The 21,546-nt window shown below is 37.4% G+C and overlaps 1 protein-coding gene across 1 annotated transcript; it reads right to left on the bottom strand.

The window, feature by feature from the left end:
• Nucleotides 1-293: 293 nt before the first annotated feature.
• LOC127417416 (cerebellin-1-like) lies at nt 294-7,007 on the bottom strand. Its single transcript, XM_051657462.1, has 3 exons — nt 5,018-7,007; nt 4,391-4,510; nt 294-1,375 (listed from the first exon to the last, which is right to left on the bottom strand). The coding sequence occupies exons 1-3, from the start codon at nt 5,270-5,272 to the stop codon at nt 1,178-1,180; spliced, it is 573 nt and encodes a 190-aa protein (XP_051513422.1). The 5' UTR covers nt 5,273-7,007; the 3' UTR covers nt 294-1,177.
• Nucleotides 7,008-21,546: the final 14,539 nt, after the last annotated feature.

Raw genomic sequence — 21,546 nt, 5'->3', positions numbered from 1 at the left:
GGGGTTTGCTTATTATACAAGCGCTAATTTCCCCCCAGGAGCTCATTAGAGTCTTGAGTGCAGCAGAGAAAGGCCCCAATCACCCAGTAGAGAGCGAAATACAGACAGAGACAGGGGCCAGCCAAGCAAATCTACATCATGAGAGAGCAGAAACCAATGAGACACACCAAGTGTGTGTCATTGCTTCTCTGTGGCACACACGTACACTCACAGATCTGTAAGAATAGCTCTTAGTTTTTAAATAGCTCTCTATATCTGTAGGCTACAATCTTAAATCTCAAAGCACAGAAAAGTAAAAAGTAACTTTTAATTTTTATTGAATTAAAGAAAAAAAAAACAATAGTTAATGTAACTGAATAAAAGGGAGGATTTTGTCTGCTAAATATTCACATATATCTTACGATCAATGATAATAAAACTTTGTACTTTATAGTATTTCTGATATAGTTTCATCTTAGCCACATTTTCGACCGAAACAAAAACAAGAAGCATTGGTAATTGGACAGCAGCCTGATAATCCACACACAATCACTAAGTATTAACACTGAAATACAGAAATACAGAATCGACCAGATTCATTTAGGCAATGAGTATATCATAATAATTTAGAAACTTTAAAACTTTTTATGTATTTATATATGTATATATCCAGTATGCAGTCTTTTGTGGGGATTCAGAGATCCTTCAGTCATGACAGAGTGAAGACGCTCTCTCTGTGAAAAGTAAGGTTGACTTAGAGGAGCAGTAGAGCTGGAATGACAATGGCATTTAAGACTCACTGTATGTATGTATGCTGAGAATATACAAAGATGTGACCTGTTTGAAATGGCGATCTGTGCTGCTGAAGGACAATCCTTAAAACAGATGACAATTTCTGAGGGTGAATTGCAATGTTGGGGGGGATGTCATACTATCCTCTGTATGTTTTCTTTCCATATAATTTCAATTATCATTTATTAGAAGGATAATACAAAAAGTTTTGGCTGTCCAGTGCTGTAGTAAAGCAGCAGAGCAAAGTGAGTGCGACTGAGAGCCTGCCACAATAATTTTCTCTTTCCATATTTTTTTAACATTACATTCTCACTATCATTTTATCTCTCATCCACCCTCATATCCCTCCTATCTCTCAGAAGCCAGCGAGCTAAAGAGCAATAGTCCCTCCGTGGTGTGCCTGTCTCTACAGGGGGAAGACCAGGAAGCCAGAGAATGTGGAGAACTTCCAACCACCCATGAGGTTGCCTCGCTCCAGCTTGAGGTAGGCACGGTCACCTTTCTCCATTTGAATCAGGACGGCATTACTGGCCGCTTCACGTGTGACGTCTTGATCCCCGGCAAAAGCAGATATAACTGGCCAGCCATTGTGCATTAGGCTCACCTGTAATATTGAAGCATTTAGATTAGAGGGTCCCATTGGTGCATACAAATACAGACATACTCATTCTTCTGTTGCATTTTTCCCTCTAGTGAGCCATTGTATCATTTTGCTTAAAGGGAATGAAAAGTTAATTTTAAAAAATAACTCAGCTATGGAAAAAAACTAAGGTGAGCTAAGAAGCCATAACACTCAGGGGCTGCTCATCTAAATAAAACAACGTGTACAAAAGCCCAAAGGGACAATGGGAGACCATATTGTTATTATTATAAACAAGGGCCTGTTTTAATCTTCTCACCAGCAATATTACATGTAATGTATAGTCATGTTCCTTTTCTTTGGCAGGCTCACAAATCCCTTGACAATAAAGTAGGCAGTTCCCAACAAAATAATAAAAGTTGATCAAAGCATTTATGGGCCTTTGCCAGGGGAAATGAAAATTGTACTTTGGTTCATTTGTGTCTTTTTCTATGCCAGCCATGAGTTGGATGAAGAGAGAAAATGACATTTGATACTGCAAAGAACTCTCAGTGAGGAATGAGCTTGTGGTTATTGGAAAGGCACTTTTGAATATCGTGCATAGCTATTAGATGCACAAAATCAAGTACTATTTCTATAAATATACAAATACACATTGAGGAAACACTTTCAAACACACACACACACACACACACACAGGGCTCAACCCACAAAACTCCAACTTTTAAACCCTGTAATTCTAACTCCATTCCCAAAAAAGGCCTCCTTTGGCTACAAGTACATGAGGAACATGCAAATACAAATCACCAATCTAAATAAAAATAAAACACTAATACTAAAGTACCCCAAAAGAGGCAAGGGAGATAATGTGAATGGATCTTTACTGAATTGGTCTCTACACAATTTAATGCTGTATTTAGTGAAACTGACAGACAGCTTCCTGTCCACATTACCCAGTGGGGTGACAGAGGACCACTTTCTCTCTCACTCCCTCTCAGTCTCTTTGCCCGTCTCAGTCATATATAATGGTTGACTTTGGACACAAGCGAAGACAAAATGTTTTTTCCTCTCCTTTGTCATCTCTATTCACACAGTCATTATTTTAGGTCAGAAAGTAATTTTCTTAATTACCCTCTGTCACATCAACACATCACAAGAGAATTATGCTCCACAATATGGGCAGTATTTCTGCAATCAATATTCAAATGCATGACTGAATAATTCTTTTCTCATTTAATGGTGTTGCTTCAAGTTTTATGTAAAAATAACTTTCTCTGCCAATTGGTTCAGCAGTGTGCTAGACTCCTCGGTTTGGCATGTGTTATTACAATATGTCTGTATCCCCAAAGCTGAGGAATATGAGAACACTCTAACAAAATACAATATGTGTTAACTGAATAAAAAAAGTTTCATGAGCTTTGTGTTGAAATTTGAACTTGTAATAAAGAAAACTGACAATATAATTTAAAATGTGGTTATTAGATTCTGAGGCCATTAGACACCTGAACCAGAGCAGAATTTAAAAAGGAAGGCTTTTCCCAATCAGATACCAAGTGTTGTCAGATCGACATGTCCTTGGGGCGTAAGTACAGTACCTGTTATAACACTACATAAGATTGACTGTGGCGGTATGACCAGACGTTTAGGTTCTAAGGAACTGTAATAAAAATAGATTAGAGCTAAATTTACACCCATTGCAGGCAGTTCTTGTTCCAAAAAGTTTGAGATGATCCATACAGATACTGTATACTGTATGTTTTATGGAGCCTTTAAGATTGTGTGTGTGTTTATGCTCTGCATGTTATTAGAGAGGCCTACTCTACTCAGCACAACAGAGTGGAATTTATGTAATCATTGAAATCAAAAAGACATTAATTATGGTGATCTGTACAATATAAAATGTTAAAATAAATTAAAAATAAATTTCCTGTTCATGCATGACACATTTAGAATTAATCATTATTGGGACAATGGCTTTATTTTAAAATACTGTTCTTAAATTCTTAAACCCATAAGAGCTACATTTTCCCCTCACCTAATTTTCTTCTGCTCAAGCAAGTATAAAATAAATGTGTAAGGCACGAATATAATTCGTGGAATTCATGTAAGCACTATAAAATCAAATGTAATAAAATAAAAAAGGAAAAGAAAAAAAAATAAATAGGCCTGACATGCCCTCCCGCACAGCTATGCACGCCTTTTCTAAGTATTGTCGCCTTTTTGTTTTTATTATGTCATAATTAAATTTAATTATGATTTTGATTTCGATTTATATAGCTCGTATGGTTTCATCTTATCTTTGTGCATTTGTGTGTGAGTGTGTTTTGGTGTACACAGCTCATTCTCTTCAATTACTCAATGTTTGCAACTCAGAGACGAATACCGAACTGTATGATTTGATTAGTTTCTTTGCTTCTAATCAGTCGCCGATGAGAGCGGAATTACGGGATGTAATCGTGAATCCTTTGGGAGACAAGGTCGCGTAATTAGCCAAAGACATGCCTATTTATAAGCGTTTTTAAAAGCATCCCCGAAAGCTTTCCACTGGGTGATAAACTCAATTTGAACAGTTCTTGGGTGTTTTGAAATAACTTATTTTACGTTATTTTAATTTCATACGTATTTTAGTCGCTTTAATTTCATTTTACAAAACCATTAGGTGAATCTGGCACGCGCGTCCTCTGTCCATGGTCCTGAACACGCGCCAGTCAGTCGACGCTAGATTTAGGCTGGTTAATAATCTCGTGCTAATTGAGGAAATAAAAAGCAGCCTCCCAGACAAGACAGCTAAAAATTGTACATCTAAAGACCTACTGAAGTTAACTCAAAACAAGTCTGCATATAGTCTACGTGCTTGTCTTGCTGTGTGAATAAATAACGCTCACATTTACTTTTCTCTCTCTCTCTCTCTCTCTCTCTCTCTCTCTCTCTCTCTCTCTCTTGCGCGCGCACACACACACACACACACACACCAAAGAACAGAAAGAAACACAGAAAGTGGGACAGCTGAGCAGTAAGGAATGACCACAAATCACTTACCTGGATCGTTTGACGGTTATACACTTTCACTACGTGGAAATTAAAACTGTATACCCCTTTGCGTGGGGCGAAGAAATTGCTCCTTTCCTCGTCGAAACTTCTACCAACGTTCACAAGAACCTAAAGAAGGGTGTATACATTAGAATGGCAGGAATGCGTTATGGTACGTAGTAATTCATCTTCTATTGGTTTTGGCTATACCTTTAAATTTCGGTTTCACTTTAAAACGGGAACGCGGCTGGTAAACCAGCAAAGCATTAAAATCATTTCGTCGTTCATATGTAGGCTACAACAGCAAATGGAGAATAGTTTTATGACACTAAAAAATGAATTTCGGGGCTATTAGATATCATTGAAAGCCATTAGCCCGTAATTGACCTTTAAAGACGCGGAAGTGGAAAGAAATATGACATTTCTCAATAGACTGGATATATCAGTAAACAATGTAATTGCTGTAATTTTCCTTTGATTTTGCAATCTAGTTTGTGTTTGTAACCGTAATTAATTGACATGATACAAAAAGCCGCCCACAATCCCCAACAGACTAACGCCTAAAAAGTAGCATTAAACAAAAGAAACAGTGCGTTAAGCTCCTCTTTTACCCCCTTTTTTGTAATAAAGGATTACCTGATCAAAGTAGATCACCATTGTTCTATTGCTCATCTCAGACGGTTCGTGGTTCGTGTTCCTCACCACGGAAAAAGCCACTTTTGCGCTCCCCGAACGCACCGATATCCCAAGAGCCGTCCCGGTGGGATCTGAGGTGGGATTTGAGTCGCACACGACCAAGCATTTCCCCTCCAGTACGATGGGTTCCGTCTCATTCTGTGCGCATGCATGGCACACTAACCACACTGCGCCTATCACCAACGTCAACATCATGCACTTCACTCAGCGCCTAAAAGCAGTCTTCTCACAAAGACACAAACCGTTTTCCGCTCAATTCCCCTGCTACGCACGGAAAAGCAAAGTCAGTCCAAACCTCTCCTCACTGCAAAATGAAGTCCTTCCAAACTGTTCAAGCCGAGACTAAAACAGTTCCCCTTACCGACTCTGAACTGTAATTTTACCAGTACTTCCTTTGGAAAGCGGATCAAGGCCGTTACCGAGCTTGCGCGCAGTTGAATACATAGCGCTTGGGTTCCGTCTGCTCGCGCGTTCAATTATTGATATGTGAGATATTAGAAGTGAAACACAAAAGGTTCTTGTGCGCAATCCTCCCGCCCTCCTCGTTCTCCCCTCCGGGTTCCCAATCAGCGCAGGAGACCGTCTTTACTTTTCCAATCCTTTTCCAAAGCGAGTGCACGGACCACCTCTTCTTGTGACATTGCTGATTGGGTCCCACCCCTCATAAGAAGCATCTTACAGGTGGACCCGCTGACTGCTCAGCAGACAGAAGGGGATGACACCCCGATCCTCTGAAAACTGGGCCGCGTTATTTTGTAACGTTCTACCGGACACAAGGACGCAATTTGTACTTCCATGCTTTGGTAAAATGTTTCCCAAGATTAATGGATTGCGAGCGCGCGGAAAAACAGCTGAGATTGTTTTAATGAACGCCTCCTGGAAGAAGTTAATAAAGTTGCTTTTGCACACTACTGGAACTTATTGCTGCAAAAAGACACTTTAAACGCGTTTTGATGCGTGATTCTACAGATGGATGAACTTTTAAGCAGGGAGGACCGAAACATTAATAGGACTGGTTAATTCAGTCAATTTCAGATTCAATATAGTTCCAGCTGACTGTAATATACTAATAGGCTACTAAACTCCCTCAATCATTACATCAAAAAAATTTTCGGAAACCGACGATGCATTGTTTATACACTGGAAAGCCTACTTCCATTCGAGGTCTCTGCCATAATACTTAGGAGCATATGCTGTTGCTCAAAATATTTTGCCCAGAGTTTGAACATGGTGATGGCATGTGGCGTCTCAGGCCGCGTCTCAAACGCATCTGTGCCTACGGAGGGCCTGCGCGAGATTTTTTTTTTTTCTGACAGCACTTATTCTGCGCCAGCGCAGTTCCTACATGACATTTAATCAATGAGATCACTGAGCAGGTTTTAGGAGGAAAAGAGACAACAGAGGACGAGCTTGACATTTGAAAGGAACAGCAGCAGCGACAACAAAGCATGCAGACGAATACACGAGTTGAGTTGAGCTGAACAGTTCATTAAAGGCACGGAAGACATCCAGTGAAGGGGTGAAGTGTTTTTGGTGGTATCACCAGACCTGAAGCTGGTTAAAGAGTGAAGAGAAAAAAAATAAATAATAATAATCCTTGAGTCAATGTATGGACACAGATGTATGGACATCTGCTGTAATGGTAAAGGCAAATAAACAGTATTTTACCAATATATCTCAGGCATAAGACAGCATGCTGGTTTGGAGTCAGTGAGTCACCTGTTCACTGTATCAAAAGAAATGTTCTAAAGAAGCAATGATGAGCTGCAGGTCCAGCTTCAGTGAGGTCAGCCGCCTACAAGACTGCGGTGGTGGGGCTACTTTTCAAATTTCCTGATGCAAGGACAAGATATACAAACAGACAGCAAACTATACAAAGAAGAAGACATCAATTTCTGTGAGGAGTTTAAAATCAGGGACTTTTGATTTTCCTTTTTATCATTTTCTGTTTCCGCTTCTATGTATGTGTGTGTTAATGTTCCCTCTTACTTAGCCAAACTATTGTTTTAGTTTGGTTGTGTAGCTGAGAACAAATAAAATACACTCTCTTGATAATCAAGTCACATTGCAGTCTTCCAATCAAACAAATTACATTAAATAAAAAAAAAAGTATGTCATTAAAATATTCATGGTAGGCCTACAGTAGCACACTCATAGTAGCACAAACTCACCTAAATGTCATTAAGTGGGCATATTTCACAGTGAACCGAGTATGATGTCAAGGTAGACAGACAGACACAGATAGATAGATAGATAGATAGATAGATAGATAGACAGATAGATAGATGACAAGTCGTTTGATGCAGTAGATGAACAATGAAAGCCGGGTTAGTGGAGCGTCGGGACAGATGTTGTCTGGTGACAGCTTCCCTGTGAGGAATGTCTTGTCACACTCCACATCCCGTAGGTCTTGTTGCATCATGCTGTTGCCTAAGGTGCTTCCATCTCCCTGCATCATGAAGCGAGAATGCAGTAAATAAAGAAATAAAGGCAGGGAAAAAGAGAGAGAAAGAGAGGTGTGTCAGTGACATGTTAGGCGTGACGGTGTGCGTGCTGGTGCCAGCTGGCTCTCAATGCCTGGCTGCTAGTGCGGGAAAACACCTCAAGTACATAATAACAAGACGCATGTCTGTCTAAATGATGAGAAAAAAAAATTAAGGTATAAGTATAGATCCCTCCCAGCAGAGCTAGACTGCCTGATATGTAGTCATTAAAGAACAATTAGCATGCAAACACTTCAGTTCTCAAAACGAGAAGTTAACAACCAAAGTAATTAGCAAACTAAAATATTTATCACCTTGCAAATGACATGTTTTCCCATGGAACTTCCCATAATTCCGTAGTTATTATTTGTATCAAATGAAGAACCAAAAAGAAAGCTTCTCATGGAGGTCCCTTGGCTTTGCTGTTTATGTAACTAAATAAGCACTTGATTGACACTGAAAAAAAAATGTTTTCCTTGGTTTTACGAAATTATCTATTCAATTATGGTCATTGGTTCCACATAATGAAAATGCATTTCCTTAATATGTAGGCTCTACTTAAATGTTTTGTGTTGCATAAACCCAAATAGACTAAACTAAAATTAGATCTGTCCAAATTACTCCACTTAATTTAACAGTTTGCTACACATAGATACACATTAGCATATTATAGATATCTTTTTGCTCAGTATGACAAGGATGGTGCTGTTGAGGGTCTACTGATCCTCATTCAGTCTGTATGCTGATGATCCTTCAGTTTTTGCTTCATCAATAAGCAGTATACACACATTGCACAGCAAAATACATTGCTGTAAATCACCCATCCTCAACCTAACCACTAGTTTCACTCTTCTCCACAATGGTAACCTCTGAAAAATATCCACCATGACAGAAACTTCTCTAATTCCCAACATAACAGAACATTAAACACTTACAAGTCTTCTACTTCTTTCATTTAGTGTAGAAATACATTAAAATAGCACTTAATTTCAAAATGCAGTTTTCCAGTCCAATCCAGTCTCATGCAAAGCATGCTGGGAAACGTAAATTCCCCTTCCCGTTTCAGAAATTCTTTGATGCAACGAATATTTTTCACATAGTCCCAACACAACTGGATTAAGTAAACATAGTTGGATTGTACACAATTAAATTAAGTTGAGACCAAATGCTAAAGAATTGTGTTGAGAGCAGTAAAAATCATGTTGAGTGAACACTATAGTCCAAATCAATTTGATAATTTCATATCAATGTAATAATATCACTTTTTTATGATTGTGTTGAATTTTACTTGGACTTTACACAATAAAATTATGATCTCATCTCAAACATTAATGTATTAGGTTGATTTTAAGTGTACTGTTTTAGTAAATTCAGTAGAGCCGCTTGCCATTTTTTTCAGTGTATGGCTAATCCTCCAGCCAAACTGTTTTGCAATTCTAAAAGAGGACTGGGAGGCATAAATTATATTGCCGCAAGCACATTTCCTTTTCAGAAACGAGAGATTGATACTAATCATATTAAAACTTGAGGTTTGCACACTGTGTATTTAATGAACCTTGTTCCTTTTTCATTTTACACATTTTGAGGTGAAAGCAATGATTAACTTGATTAGGTGAGGAGTGCAACCAATTTATTGCTGTGAGTAATCCAATCAAGAATGTAAAGCATTGTAAATGCAATTTGCCAAATCACATTAGTCTTCTATTGGCAGCCTGTTGGTGGCTCAAAGAAAAATAGTTTCTGTCCTGTAGGTGATTTGATAATGTGATTTTAAAAGAGTTTGGCTTAAGTCCGCTCACATGGGTACACAAGAAAGCACAAGGACAAGAGGGAAGGAAGGAATGTCATTTGAATATATTGGTGTCACTGGTTTAAACAATGCACAAAATGTCAGAAGGGGAGAGTTGTGTATATCCCAGGATGGTATGGTGTAGCCATATAGCAACAATTTACTTTCAGAAAAAGCTAAAAAATAATACATTGTTGCACATAAAAGGACAGTCTTAAAATTAACGAATAATATGAAGTTTTTAAGCCACATGACATTTGATATTGTCACCAACACAATATTTTGTCAACACCTGCTGAAGTACTCCACTCCACAAATTGCTCTAATAAAAAAAAATGTCAGTATGTTTCTCCTTTGCTGCATCTTTGAGAAGTTAGTTAGATGTTTTTGTTAACCGATCAACTTTATCTAATATAGTTTAACAGAAAATTTAGAAAATATGAACATTGTCATATGGCAACGCTGTACCACAATGGAATTGTACTAATGTATTTTCACTTTTGGAATTTTTATAGATAGTGGCATTTATTATATTATTGCATTAATTAATTTATTTGGAAATTTTTCCCATATATAATTGCATTTATGAATATATAACATTCTCGATTTGAATTTCTTCTTTTCAGACAACAATGAACACATCAGTGTTTTATAGAAAAGTGCAAGAAGGGTGCACAGTTAGTTCTGACTGACAACAGTGAGGATGAGCTAGGCTTTTCTGAAAATGAAAAAGTGACATTGAAAATTACAAAATGATAACTGACAATATTGAAGGATAAATGATAATTTTTCACTCAGTTTGTAGGAGTCTATAAATGCATCAATTAATTAAAGAAAAATTTATTTAAGGGGAATTTAATCATTTCCATTCTATTTTCCCAATTGATATATATATATATATATACAGGGTTGGGGAGTAACAGAATACATGTAATGGGATTACGTATTTAAAATACAAAATATAAGTAACTGTATTCCACAACAGTTACAATTTAAATCATTGGTAATTAGAATACAGTTACATTCAAAAGTATTTTGATTACTGAAGAGATTACTTTGCATTTTATTGTCATTTGTTTCATTTAATATTTAGTCCTTTCAGATGGAAATCATTTATACATATAAATGATGTGATCCAAAGTGCATTTGAACAGCGGTGAAACACTTTCTTATGATGTGTTACATTCATACGAGCAGACAGAGAAGTAAGTTTGGAGCACAAGAAATAGTAATAAACCTTGTGTAAATTGTCAGCTTTACGCTAAGCTAAAATGCTATTACTAGCCATTTTACATGCACGTTACTAGGCACGATCATATTTTTTTTATCAAGGAAATGATATTTTTTTATATTAGGGCAAAAATCATATTCTTGATAATCAGGCATATTCTTGATAATAATTTTTGTGTTGTTTTCCTGTAAAAATATCTAAAAATCCTTAAAACAAGATCAATTTGATTTAGAAACAACACTGCATAAGATATTTAGGTTTTTCAGAGAATGTATTTTTAACATGTGTATTTTGTCTTACTGTTCTGGCAGAGTTTTTATAGTCAAAACAAGTGAAAAAATCTACCAGTGCTGAAGAAGTAATCCAAAGTATTGACCTTAAGTAATCTAACGGAATACGTTACAAATTACATTTTACAGAATGTATTCTGTAATCTGTAGTGGAATACATTTCAAAAGTAACCCTCCCAACCCTGTGTGTATATATATATATATATATATATATATATATATATATATATATATATATATATATATATATATATACAGGGTTGGTTGGGAGGGTTACTTTATAACTTCTTTTTTTTTTTTTCTATTTGTTATTCTATTTTATGTCAGAAAATCAAATGGGGGAAAATATTCCATCATTAGAACAATGTGTATCATACAGGGATGATACAGGAATGATAGATGTTACAATCTTATAATTAACTTAATAAAGATACATAAACTTACACTGGAAACAACACTACAAGTAATGAACTCTTTGCTGTCAAAGTCAGTCTCACAACATACAGTATGTGCCATAAGGTTAAATTATTGAAACTGTGTGTTTTCAGTCTAAGCCAGAAAAATTGCTAAAAGTTTGTACACATAAACTGCATAGTTTAGGTACCATGGGATCGTATGAGGCTTTTATCCATTACTTCATTCTCCATTTAGACATTCTTATCTTAACATAAAATATCCCTCTGATTTCCATGTTCCCTACTGCTCTGCACTGGAGTTATGGTGCACTCAACTGGCTGGAAGAAAACCCATTAAGGCCTTAAATAAATATTGCATGCAGTGATATAGGACTCACTTGACCCTTAAAGGGATAGTCGCAAAACCTCTTGAGGGTTTTTGCTGAAATCAGTGAATCACACTGAAAATCTACAACAAATTTTATTTATCTTACAACTGACTTCTCTTGATGCATCAGCAATCATCAGGCTAACGAGTCTTTTAAATAAATATACATGTTATAATCTCTTGTGTAGGGCACTATAAATTTGTTATGACTCATTTGACATTGCTTATAAAAATAGAAGGTTATGTGCCCTGGAATCATTTAGCTGCATGTAATATTAGTCAAAGCAGCTCCTCTTCAGAAGAGAATGGGCGGAAGGGAGGTGAGATTTAGATGAGAAGGGATGCCCATTAGAATAATCATTTAAAGCGGCAGTGTGTGAGCCTCAGTGTGCGATTCACTTTTATAGCTCAAAATGTCTCCCACCTGGCACACAAACAATAACCCTCTAAAACAATAAAGACAACCATCAACGGTGATGTTTTACACACAAACACATCTGCACATGCGTACCAACTCACACTAAATCACCCTGCCGAGCTCATCAAATCTGCTGCTCTAGCCTTTATCGAGCTGAGGCCTACAGACCCCCCTCTGCTTGTAACGTGTGCAATCATGGCTTTCATTTGGTTACAGGAGCGGAAGCGCTGCCCAGAGATGGCTAGATTAAATCTTCCATGTGTCAGAGGAGAAGAGAAAACAGCATTGTGTTGTCTAGGGAGGGGTGGTGAAAAATAACCTGTCATCACTTTTGCTGGTTTTGGCTGCTCTCTCAGTCCTCCATTGGCTGGGTTGTTCACTCACTCCATCTCTCTCAGGGTCTAATTCACGAAGCAAGGGTTTTCAGGGGACAAGGTGAGAGACACAGGCAGTCTGTAATAAAGAGAGACAGCCTGATAGGAAGCAGACGGTGGGTGGGGGAGAGGAGAAAGTGGATATTCCTGGGAGAAAATAAAAGGAAGAGGTAGAGTGAGTTTGGGATTCGGATAGAAAAAGAGACACCATGTAAAAGAGCAAGCAATTAACATCATAAATATTTAGCTCTGTTATGGTGACAGTAGCAACTTCAGGTAAATACACACTAAGTATGACACAAACATCGTCAAAGAATGACCTCCTGCAGCTTTATAGAAAGACAAAAAAATAATGCAACATTCCTCAAAAGCACAACAATGTTTTCATATTGCAATCAAACATTTAGCCACATTCAAGGAATGGTTCTCCCAAAAATCTAAATTCTAACATAATTTACTTCACCGTCAAGTTGTTCCAAACCCACATGACTTTCTTTGTGCTGTGGAACACAAAAGCATTAAAAGTATTTTAAAAAGAAAAAATAGAGAGAGAGAGAGAGAGAGAGAGAGAGAGAGAGAGAATTTAAATTTTAAATTATCTTTATTAATTTTTTTTTTTAAAACACAGTTTACAAAGTATAAATCATCTTATAGAGAAAAGTAAAGATAAGTTTACAAAAAAATGTATGAAAAACAATTCATCTTCAAACACAGAACACAATGCACATTTGCTACACCATTTTAGTTCAAAAGAAATAAGATCATCCATAGATTTATAAAAATTCAAATCAATCAACACTCTAGACTTTACAAGAGTTGAAAACAAGACAGTAACATTCTGTCCAGTCTTTTGTTCAATCCTATTTTCCTACTTGAGTAGATAGCTAATTTAGCTTGACCCAAGATAAAATTCAATAATTGACAATCCATTCGTCTTTTCTGCACATATTTAGAACCCAAAACAAAAATTTCTAAGGAAAATTTTTCATTAGAAACATCAAATACATTTCTTAACACAATAAATAAGGGCTTTAGTCTAGAACACTCCATAAAAGCATGAAAAACAGTTTCTCTTTTAAAACAAAAAGGACATTCAGAGCTCACCTCAGGATTTAAAACTGAAATAAAAGCATTAACAGCTATTGCTCCATGGAGAACCCTCCATTGTATGTCTCCTACTCTCTTCGTTAACGGTGGCTTATACAAAATTCTCCATTCAGGCTTAACATTATCATCCAGTTTTAAGAAAGAATGCCATGGTGTATCCACTTTATCTAAAATCTTCTTATTAAAAACCAAAACACAAACTTTGTACAAGACTTTCCCCGTAACCGAAAAGAAATCTAAACACAAAGACTTCCCAGTTTTTAAAAACATATCCATACAATCATCTAGTTTGGGAGACAAGTATTAGCCAGACAAGGGTCCTCAGCGTTAGGAGCTTTTACCCCTGCACAATAGTCTGCTATTAATTGTCTCTCTTCATCTGTAAGAGCAGACTGCCACTTTGCTAACAGTTGAGCAACTATACGGGTTGAAAAAAATGAGAAGCCACTTGTTCACAGTTCATAAAATTAGGTCCAGCCACATTTAACAGAAGATTCAAGGTGGTGATCTTGGATTTGCAAAGTATATTGTTTAGTCCAGGAAAAATGTGTTCAACAGCAGAAATATCCAAACGTGTTCCATGTATTATGGGTTTGCTTAACAACCAAAAGAGTGATTTCATGCACGGTGTCCTTTGTTGGTTAAAAAGTCTCCATACTTTAAAAAGATTGTGATAAAATATTGCCATTTTGGAAGTGTCCAGTTTTAGGGGGTCTAAAAAGAAGAGAGATTTATCCATCTGTAGGCCTCCCAGGCTCCGTAAAATGGCACATGCAGCCGCTCTCCAACTAAAGTCACTTGACCCTGAAAGAAGTCTTTGTATAAATTGCAGACGGAAAGCTGCTGTTCTGCTTTGCAAGTTTAACAGTCCCTGTCCACCTTCTTCTTTAGATAAAAATAAAATGCTCTTAGTTATCCAATGTAATTTATCCCAAAAAAAGTCCACCAGTAAGGCTTGAATTTCAGTCATCAGTTTTAAAGGTGGATCTATACATGCCAGCTTATGCCAGAGAGAGTATGTAATTAAATTATTAATAACTAAAGTACGCCCTTTATAAGACAAGTTTGGGGCCAGCCATTTCCATTTAACTAATTGTCCTTTAAATTTTTCAACAATCCCATCCCAATTTTTCTGTACAATTGTCTCAGTTCCTAAAAAAAATCCCAAATATATAAAATCCCCTTTACTCCAAAGTAAACCATCAGGAAGTCTTAGCTCCTCCCCCGTCCACTTTTCACACATTAAAGCTTCACTTTTGTTCCAGTTTATTTTAGCAGAAGATAAAACTTTAAAATCTTCAAGTAATTTTGTCAAAATCTCTATATCTTTTTGACTATTGACCATTACCATAACATCATCAGCGTACGCTGATAAATGAATGTTACAATTAAAACCAAGTATATGTAACCCATTCAGATTTACCCTTATTTGCTGCAATAATAGTTCTATGGCTATTGAATAAAGCATTCCTGACAACGAACATCCTTGTCTGACACCTCTGCCAACCTCACTTTCACTTTCAGCACACTCTCAACATCAGTGTACACTATTCTAATCATTTCCACAAAATCTTGGCAGAATCCAAAAGCTGGTAAAGTTTTCCAGAGGTAATTATGTTCAACTCGATCAAACGCCTTTTCTTGATCCAGAGAAAACAAGGCACAATTTAAATTAAACAACTTGGAGACCTCTAGAATATCCCGCACTAAAGAAATATTATGAAAAAATGGACCTACCAGGTATGCAATAGCTCTGGTCCGGATGAATGACTTGCTCCATTACTTCTATCAGTCTATTTGCCAAAGTTTTAGAGAGCAGTTTCTAATCTGTACAAAGAAGCGACACAGGGCACCAGTTCTTGATATCTGTCAGGTCTCCTTTTTTCAGGAGGAGGGTAAGAACTGCTCTACGGCAGCTCAATGGCAGCCGCCCTTCAGCCAAGCTTTCATCGAGCACCACGAGCAAATCCTCCCCCAACACTGTCCAGAAAGACTACTGGGAGACCATCGATGCCAGGAGCCTTCCCAGATTCCATGCTCTGAAGGGCCTTATACAACTCTTTTAGGCTCAAGGCCATACCGAGTTTCGTGTTGGCCTTCTCAGACACCTGTGTCAAGTTTTCAAAAAAAACATTGTCAATGTCAGGCTCTGCATCACATTCACAGCTGTACAGCTTTTCATAGAAACAAACTGCTCTCTTTCTAATGTCAATGGGGTCAGATAGTAACATGCCAGAATCGGAGCGTAGCGTGAGAATTAATCGTTTCTGTCCATTCTTTTTTTTCCATATTAAAGAAACATTTTGTTGGAGCATCCATTTGGTCAATATTCTGAAAACGGGACCGAACTAGAGCTCCTTGCACCTTAACCCCTAAAAGTTCGGCAAGTTGTGTTTTTTTTATTGAAAGAGCTTCCAAAACATTATTCTCCCCAGTTAATTCAGCTAACTCTTGAAGTTTAACTACTGATGTCTCCAAGTTTTTCATAGATTCCGATAACTGTACAGTGATGTTTCGAGTATGCTGTTGACAAAACTGTTTAACTTGTACTTTACCAAAATCTCACCACTGTCTCAAAGATTGGAAAGATTTATTTGTAGCTCTAAAAGTTTCCCAAATATACTTAAAAGTGTCTTTAAAATGTTTATCATTTAACAAAGAACAGTTAAAATGCCAATAAGCACTATTTGGTTTAATAGATTTCAAAATAAAAGAACAACACACCATACTATGATCAGAAAAACTAACTGGGACAATAAAACATTTGCTAAAAATACCACATTGATGTTTAAAACCATAAAATCTATCCAACCTAGCTAAAGAAAGAACATTGTCACGGGTATGAGATCAAGTATATTGTCTTAGATTACCATTAACATGTCTCCATACATCACACAGCTCATGTGTTTTAATGACTTGGATAAGTCTCTTACGGGATGGTTCATGGGGCTCCATGTGATTCCTATCAAAATTTTGTTCTGTACAATTAAAATCCCCTCCCAGAAACAAAAATTCTTCACTATTACTGTTCTGCAGGGTTAAATTGAGAGTATTTAAAAACAGCATTCTTTCAACTCCTGAGGTAGGGACATATACACAAATAAAAACAAAAACATGGTTTTCAAATAAAGCTCTAACCTTTAAAAGTCTGCCCTTTATAATTTCTTCAACATCATAAGAAACTGGTTTGTAGTTTTTAGAAAATAAAACAGCAACACCTCCACTGACAGCAGTGTTGTGACTTAAAATAGAGATGCCGTCCCATTCTCTTGCCCAATCTGCAACGTTCTTTAAATCACTATGAGTTTCTTGAAGGAAAACAATATCTGTTTTTTTTCTGTTTAACTACTTCGTAAAACATTACTCTTTTTCTCATGTCTCTTGCCCCATTTACATTCACTGAAGCAACACTAACTTCACCCATAAGGAATAAAAAACATAACAGTAAAAACAAACCACTGATTATTAATAATTTACCATTTTTCACCACCATCATTGCTCGTTTCAGTATTGACTTTTCTTACTAGTTTCTTTAACCTGTAAATTTCTTTATTAGTAAAAAAACCTTCAGCCATCAGACATCTTGACTTTTCAATGAATTGTTTAAGGTCAGGAAAATATTCGCTCACTCGTACCCCTCTTCTGTTTTTTGTTGCTTTGAGAAACAGTTTTATATCTTCCACTTCATAATTGAGACTCACGCATTCACTTTGTGAAAGAGAGAGGCTAGAATCTGATTCACTGTCACTCTCTGTGTCACCCTGGTCCTCACATTCAACTACATCTGTTTTCTTTATAGGTCTCAACTCATAATTATTGTCACTTTTCTTTCGTTTTAAGGGTACTTTAAACAGTGTATGTTCAGCTTCTATGTCAATGCTATCATTCTCACATATTTGCACTACCAAAGACTGTTTTTCTCCCTCACTTTGGGGATCTCTGACACCTTGTTTAAGGCGTTACTGTCTGAACAATTGATTTTTCAATCTGACAATGTAAGTCCATTATCAAAAGACCCAGTGGACTCCGCATCATCTGCATTTTTGTTAAACGACCCCTTCTTTTCAGTTATCTCAGAATAAACCTGATTTACCCCTTGCAGCTCTGATGTAATCTGCTCGGGCTCAGTTCGCTCTGCCACGATTGCGTCTGGCTCTGTACTGTTTAACACAGGTTGATTAGTAGCGGGTGGAACAGTTGCATCATTTATAATATGCTCCGTTGCTGGTTTTTCACTTTTATCAGGGCAATCACGCACTGGATGTCCCATTTTATTGCAACCGAAACATTTCATTTTCCCTGTTGTCGCAAAAACAACATAGTCGAAGTCATCGATACGAAATTTGAAGGTAAGGTCCAGCTCAGTGTCTTCTTTCACAATCATGTAGGCAAATCTCCTAAAAGAAACTACGTGTTTTAACAAAGGGGATCCGCTACCAATCGGTATTTTTTAAATCTGAGACACTAACTTGCCGTAACGGGAAAGAGATTGTGTTAATAACTGATCACTGATAAACGGTGGAACATTAGATAATGTCGCTTTTTTGGATGGCATTGATAAAGGAAGAACAGGCGTAAACAAACCATCAATGATGATCCCTCACTCAACTAACTCATTTGCTTTGTCTATATTACTTAGAAATATGACATTAGCATTATTCATTTTTGAAGCTGACAAAATGCACTCATGGCCCACAGCTTCTCCTATAGCCAAACAACAATCCTCTACACTCACCGCAGACGCCACTTTCACTGCATGACGTCGTGTGAGTGTACTTAAAACCTTCGAATCTGGGGCCGCCATGCCTCCCCAAATATAGGTAGCACACGGCCCGGATCAACACACAAAAAGAGAAAGAAACTATTCCTAGTAACTAAAACAAGACAAATAAGAAAAAGAAAAGAAGAAAAGAAGAAAAGATAGAAAAAAAGTTGAGGGTGAAAATACTATTTCTAGGCACAGCAGCCACGAAATTACACTCACACTCAATCAAAACGCTCAAAACTCACCACACGTTCTCCACACTCACTCAGCAAACACTCACGCATGCTCATGAGAGAGAGAGACAGAGAGAGAGAGAGAGAGAGAGAGAGAGAGTTCTCATCAAAAATCCCCCATGTGAAGCAATGACAGCTTTGCAGATCCGTGGCATTCTAGCTGTCAGTTTGTCCAGATACTCAAGTGACATTTCACCCCACGCTTCCTGTAGCACTTGCCATAGATGTGGCTGTCTTGTCAGGCACTTCTCATGCACCTTACAGTCTAGATGATCCCACAAAAGCTCAATGGGGTGAAGATCCATGACACTCTTTTCCAATTATCTGTTGTCCAATGTTTGTGTTTCTTTGCCCAGTCTAACCTTTTCTTTTTGTTTTTCTGTTTCAAAAGTGGCTTTTTCTTAGCAATTCTTCCCATAAGGCCTGCACCCCTGAGTCTTCTCTTTACTGTTACATGAAACTGGTGTTGAGCTGGTAGAATTCAATGAAGCTGTCAGCTGAGGACATGTGAGGCGTCTATTTCTCAATCTAGAGACTGATGTACTTATCCTCTTGTTTAGTTGTACATCTGGCCTTCCACATCTCTTTCTGTCCTTGTTAGAGCCAGTTGTCCTTTGTCTTTGAAGACTGTAATGTGCACCTTTGTATGAAATCTTCAGTTTTTTGGCAATTTCAAGCATTGTATAGCCTTCATTCCTCAAAACAATAACTGACTGATGAGTTTCTAGAGAAAGCTGTTTCTTTTTTTGCCATTTTTGACCTAATATTGACCTTAAGACATGCCAGTCGATTGCACACTGTGGCAACTCAAAAACAAACACAAAGACAATGTTAAGATTCATTTAATGAACCAAATAGCTTTCAACTGTGTTTGATATAATGGCAAGTGATTTTCTAGTACCAAATTAGCAATTTAGCATGATTATTCAAGGATAAGGTGTTGGAGTGATGGCTGCTGAAAATGGGGCCTGTCTAGATTTGATCAAAAATGACATTTTTCAGATAGTGATGGTGCTGTTTTTTACATCAGTAATGTCCTGACTATACTTTGTGATCAGCTGAATGCTACTTTGGTGAATTAAAGTACCAATTTCTTTCCGAAACAGCTAAATCTGTACATTATTCCAAACCTTTGGCCGCCAGTGTATATATATATATTTACACACACACACAAACACACACAAAATCAGTATGAATGATTGGTTCACCAATTGGACTGATTAGTTCTCGAGTTCAACTCATTGACTAACTACATATACATACATACAGTTGTGCTCAAAAGTTTGCATACCCTTGGAGAATTGGTCATATATGTACCATTTTTAAAGAAAACATGAGTAAGCAGGCAAAACACATTTCTTTTATTTCTTATGGGATTCATATTCAACTGTAGGTTATAACAGAATTGCACAATCATAAAACAAAACATGGCAACAAAGAAAAAAATTAAATGACCCCTGTTCAAAAGTCTGCATACCCTTAGTTCTTAATACTGTGTATTGCCCCCTTTAGCATCAGTGACAGCATGCAGTCTTTTGTAATAGTTGTCTATGAGGCCCCAAATTCTTGCAGGTGGTATAGCTGCACTTGGCAAAATGCCTCCAGGTCATGCAAAGTCTTTTGTCGTCTTGCATGAACTGCACGTTTGAGATCTCTCCAGAGTGGCTCGATGATATTAAGGTCAGGAGACTGTGATGGCCACTCCAGAACCTTCACCTTTTTCTGTTGTAACCACTGGAGGGTCAACTTGGCCTTGAGCTTAGGGTCATTGTCGTGCTGGAAAGTCCAAGATCATCCCATGCACAGCTTTCGTGCAGAAGAATGCAAATTGTCTGCCAGTATTTTCTGATAACATGCTGCATTCATTTTGCCATCAATTTTCACAAGATTCCCCGTGCCTTTAGAGCTCACACGCCCCCAAAACATCAGTGAGCCACCACCATGCTTCACAGTGGGGATGGTATTCTTTTCACTTTAGGTCTTGTTGACCCCTCTCCAAACATAGCACTTATGGTTGTGACCATAAAGCTCTATTTTGGTCTCGTCACTCCAAATTACAGTGTGCCAGAAGCTGTGAGGCATGTCAAGGTGTTGTCGGGCATATTGTAACCGGGCTTTTTTGTGGCATTGGCGCAGTAAAGGCTTCTTTCTGGCAACTTGACCATGCAGCTCATTTTTGTTCAAGTATCGTCATATTGTGCTCCTTGAAACAACCACACCGTCTTTTTCCAGAGCAGCCTGTATTTCTCCTGAGGTTACCTGTGGGTTTTTCTTTGTATCCTGAACAATTCTTCTGGCAGTTGTGGCTGAAATCTTTCTTGGTCTACCTGACCTTGGCTTGGTATCAAGAGATCCCAGAATTTTCCACTTTTAATAAGTGATTGAACAGTACTGACTGGCAATTTCAAGGCTTTGGATATCTTTTTATATCCTTTTCCATCTTTATAAAGTTCCATTACCTTGTTACGCAGGTCTTTTGATAGTTCTTTTTTGCTCCCCATGGCTCAGCATCTAGCCTGCTCAGTGCATCCACGTGAGAGCTAACAAACTCATTGACTATTTATACACAGACACTAATTGCAATTTAAAAAGCCACAGGTGTGGGAAATTAACCTTTAATTGCCATTTAAACCTGTGTGTGTCACCTTGTGTGTCTGTAACAAGGCCAAACATTCAAGGGTATTTAAACTTTTGATCAGGGCCATTTGGGTGATTTCTGTTATCATTATGATTTAAAAAAGAGCCAAACAACTATGTGAAAATAAATGGCTTCATATGATCACTATCCTTAAATAAAAGACAGTTTTTTTGCATGATCAGTCATATTTTCAAAATCAATGCCAAAATTTCACAATTTCTGCCAGGGTATGCAAACTTTTGAGCACAACTGTATATACAGTATATATGTAAATATATATTGTATACCGAGTCAGTGAGTTGAACTCGAGAACCAATCAGTCGAATGTTTTTGAAGAATCTTTTGATTCAATTCACAA

Source organism: Myxocyprinus asiaticus, chromosome 26, assembly GCF_019703515.2.
Source record: "Myxocyprinus asiaticus isolate MX2 ecotype Aquarium Trade chromosome 26, UBuf_Myxa_2, whole genome shotgun sequence".
NCBI lineage: Eukaryota > Metazoa > Chordata > Actinopteri > Cypriniformes > Catostomidae > Myxocyprinus > Myxocyprinus asiaticus.
The sequence above is the reverse complement of the archived record's forward strand: the minus strand, read 5'-3'. Positions and strand labels throughout refer to the sequence as shown.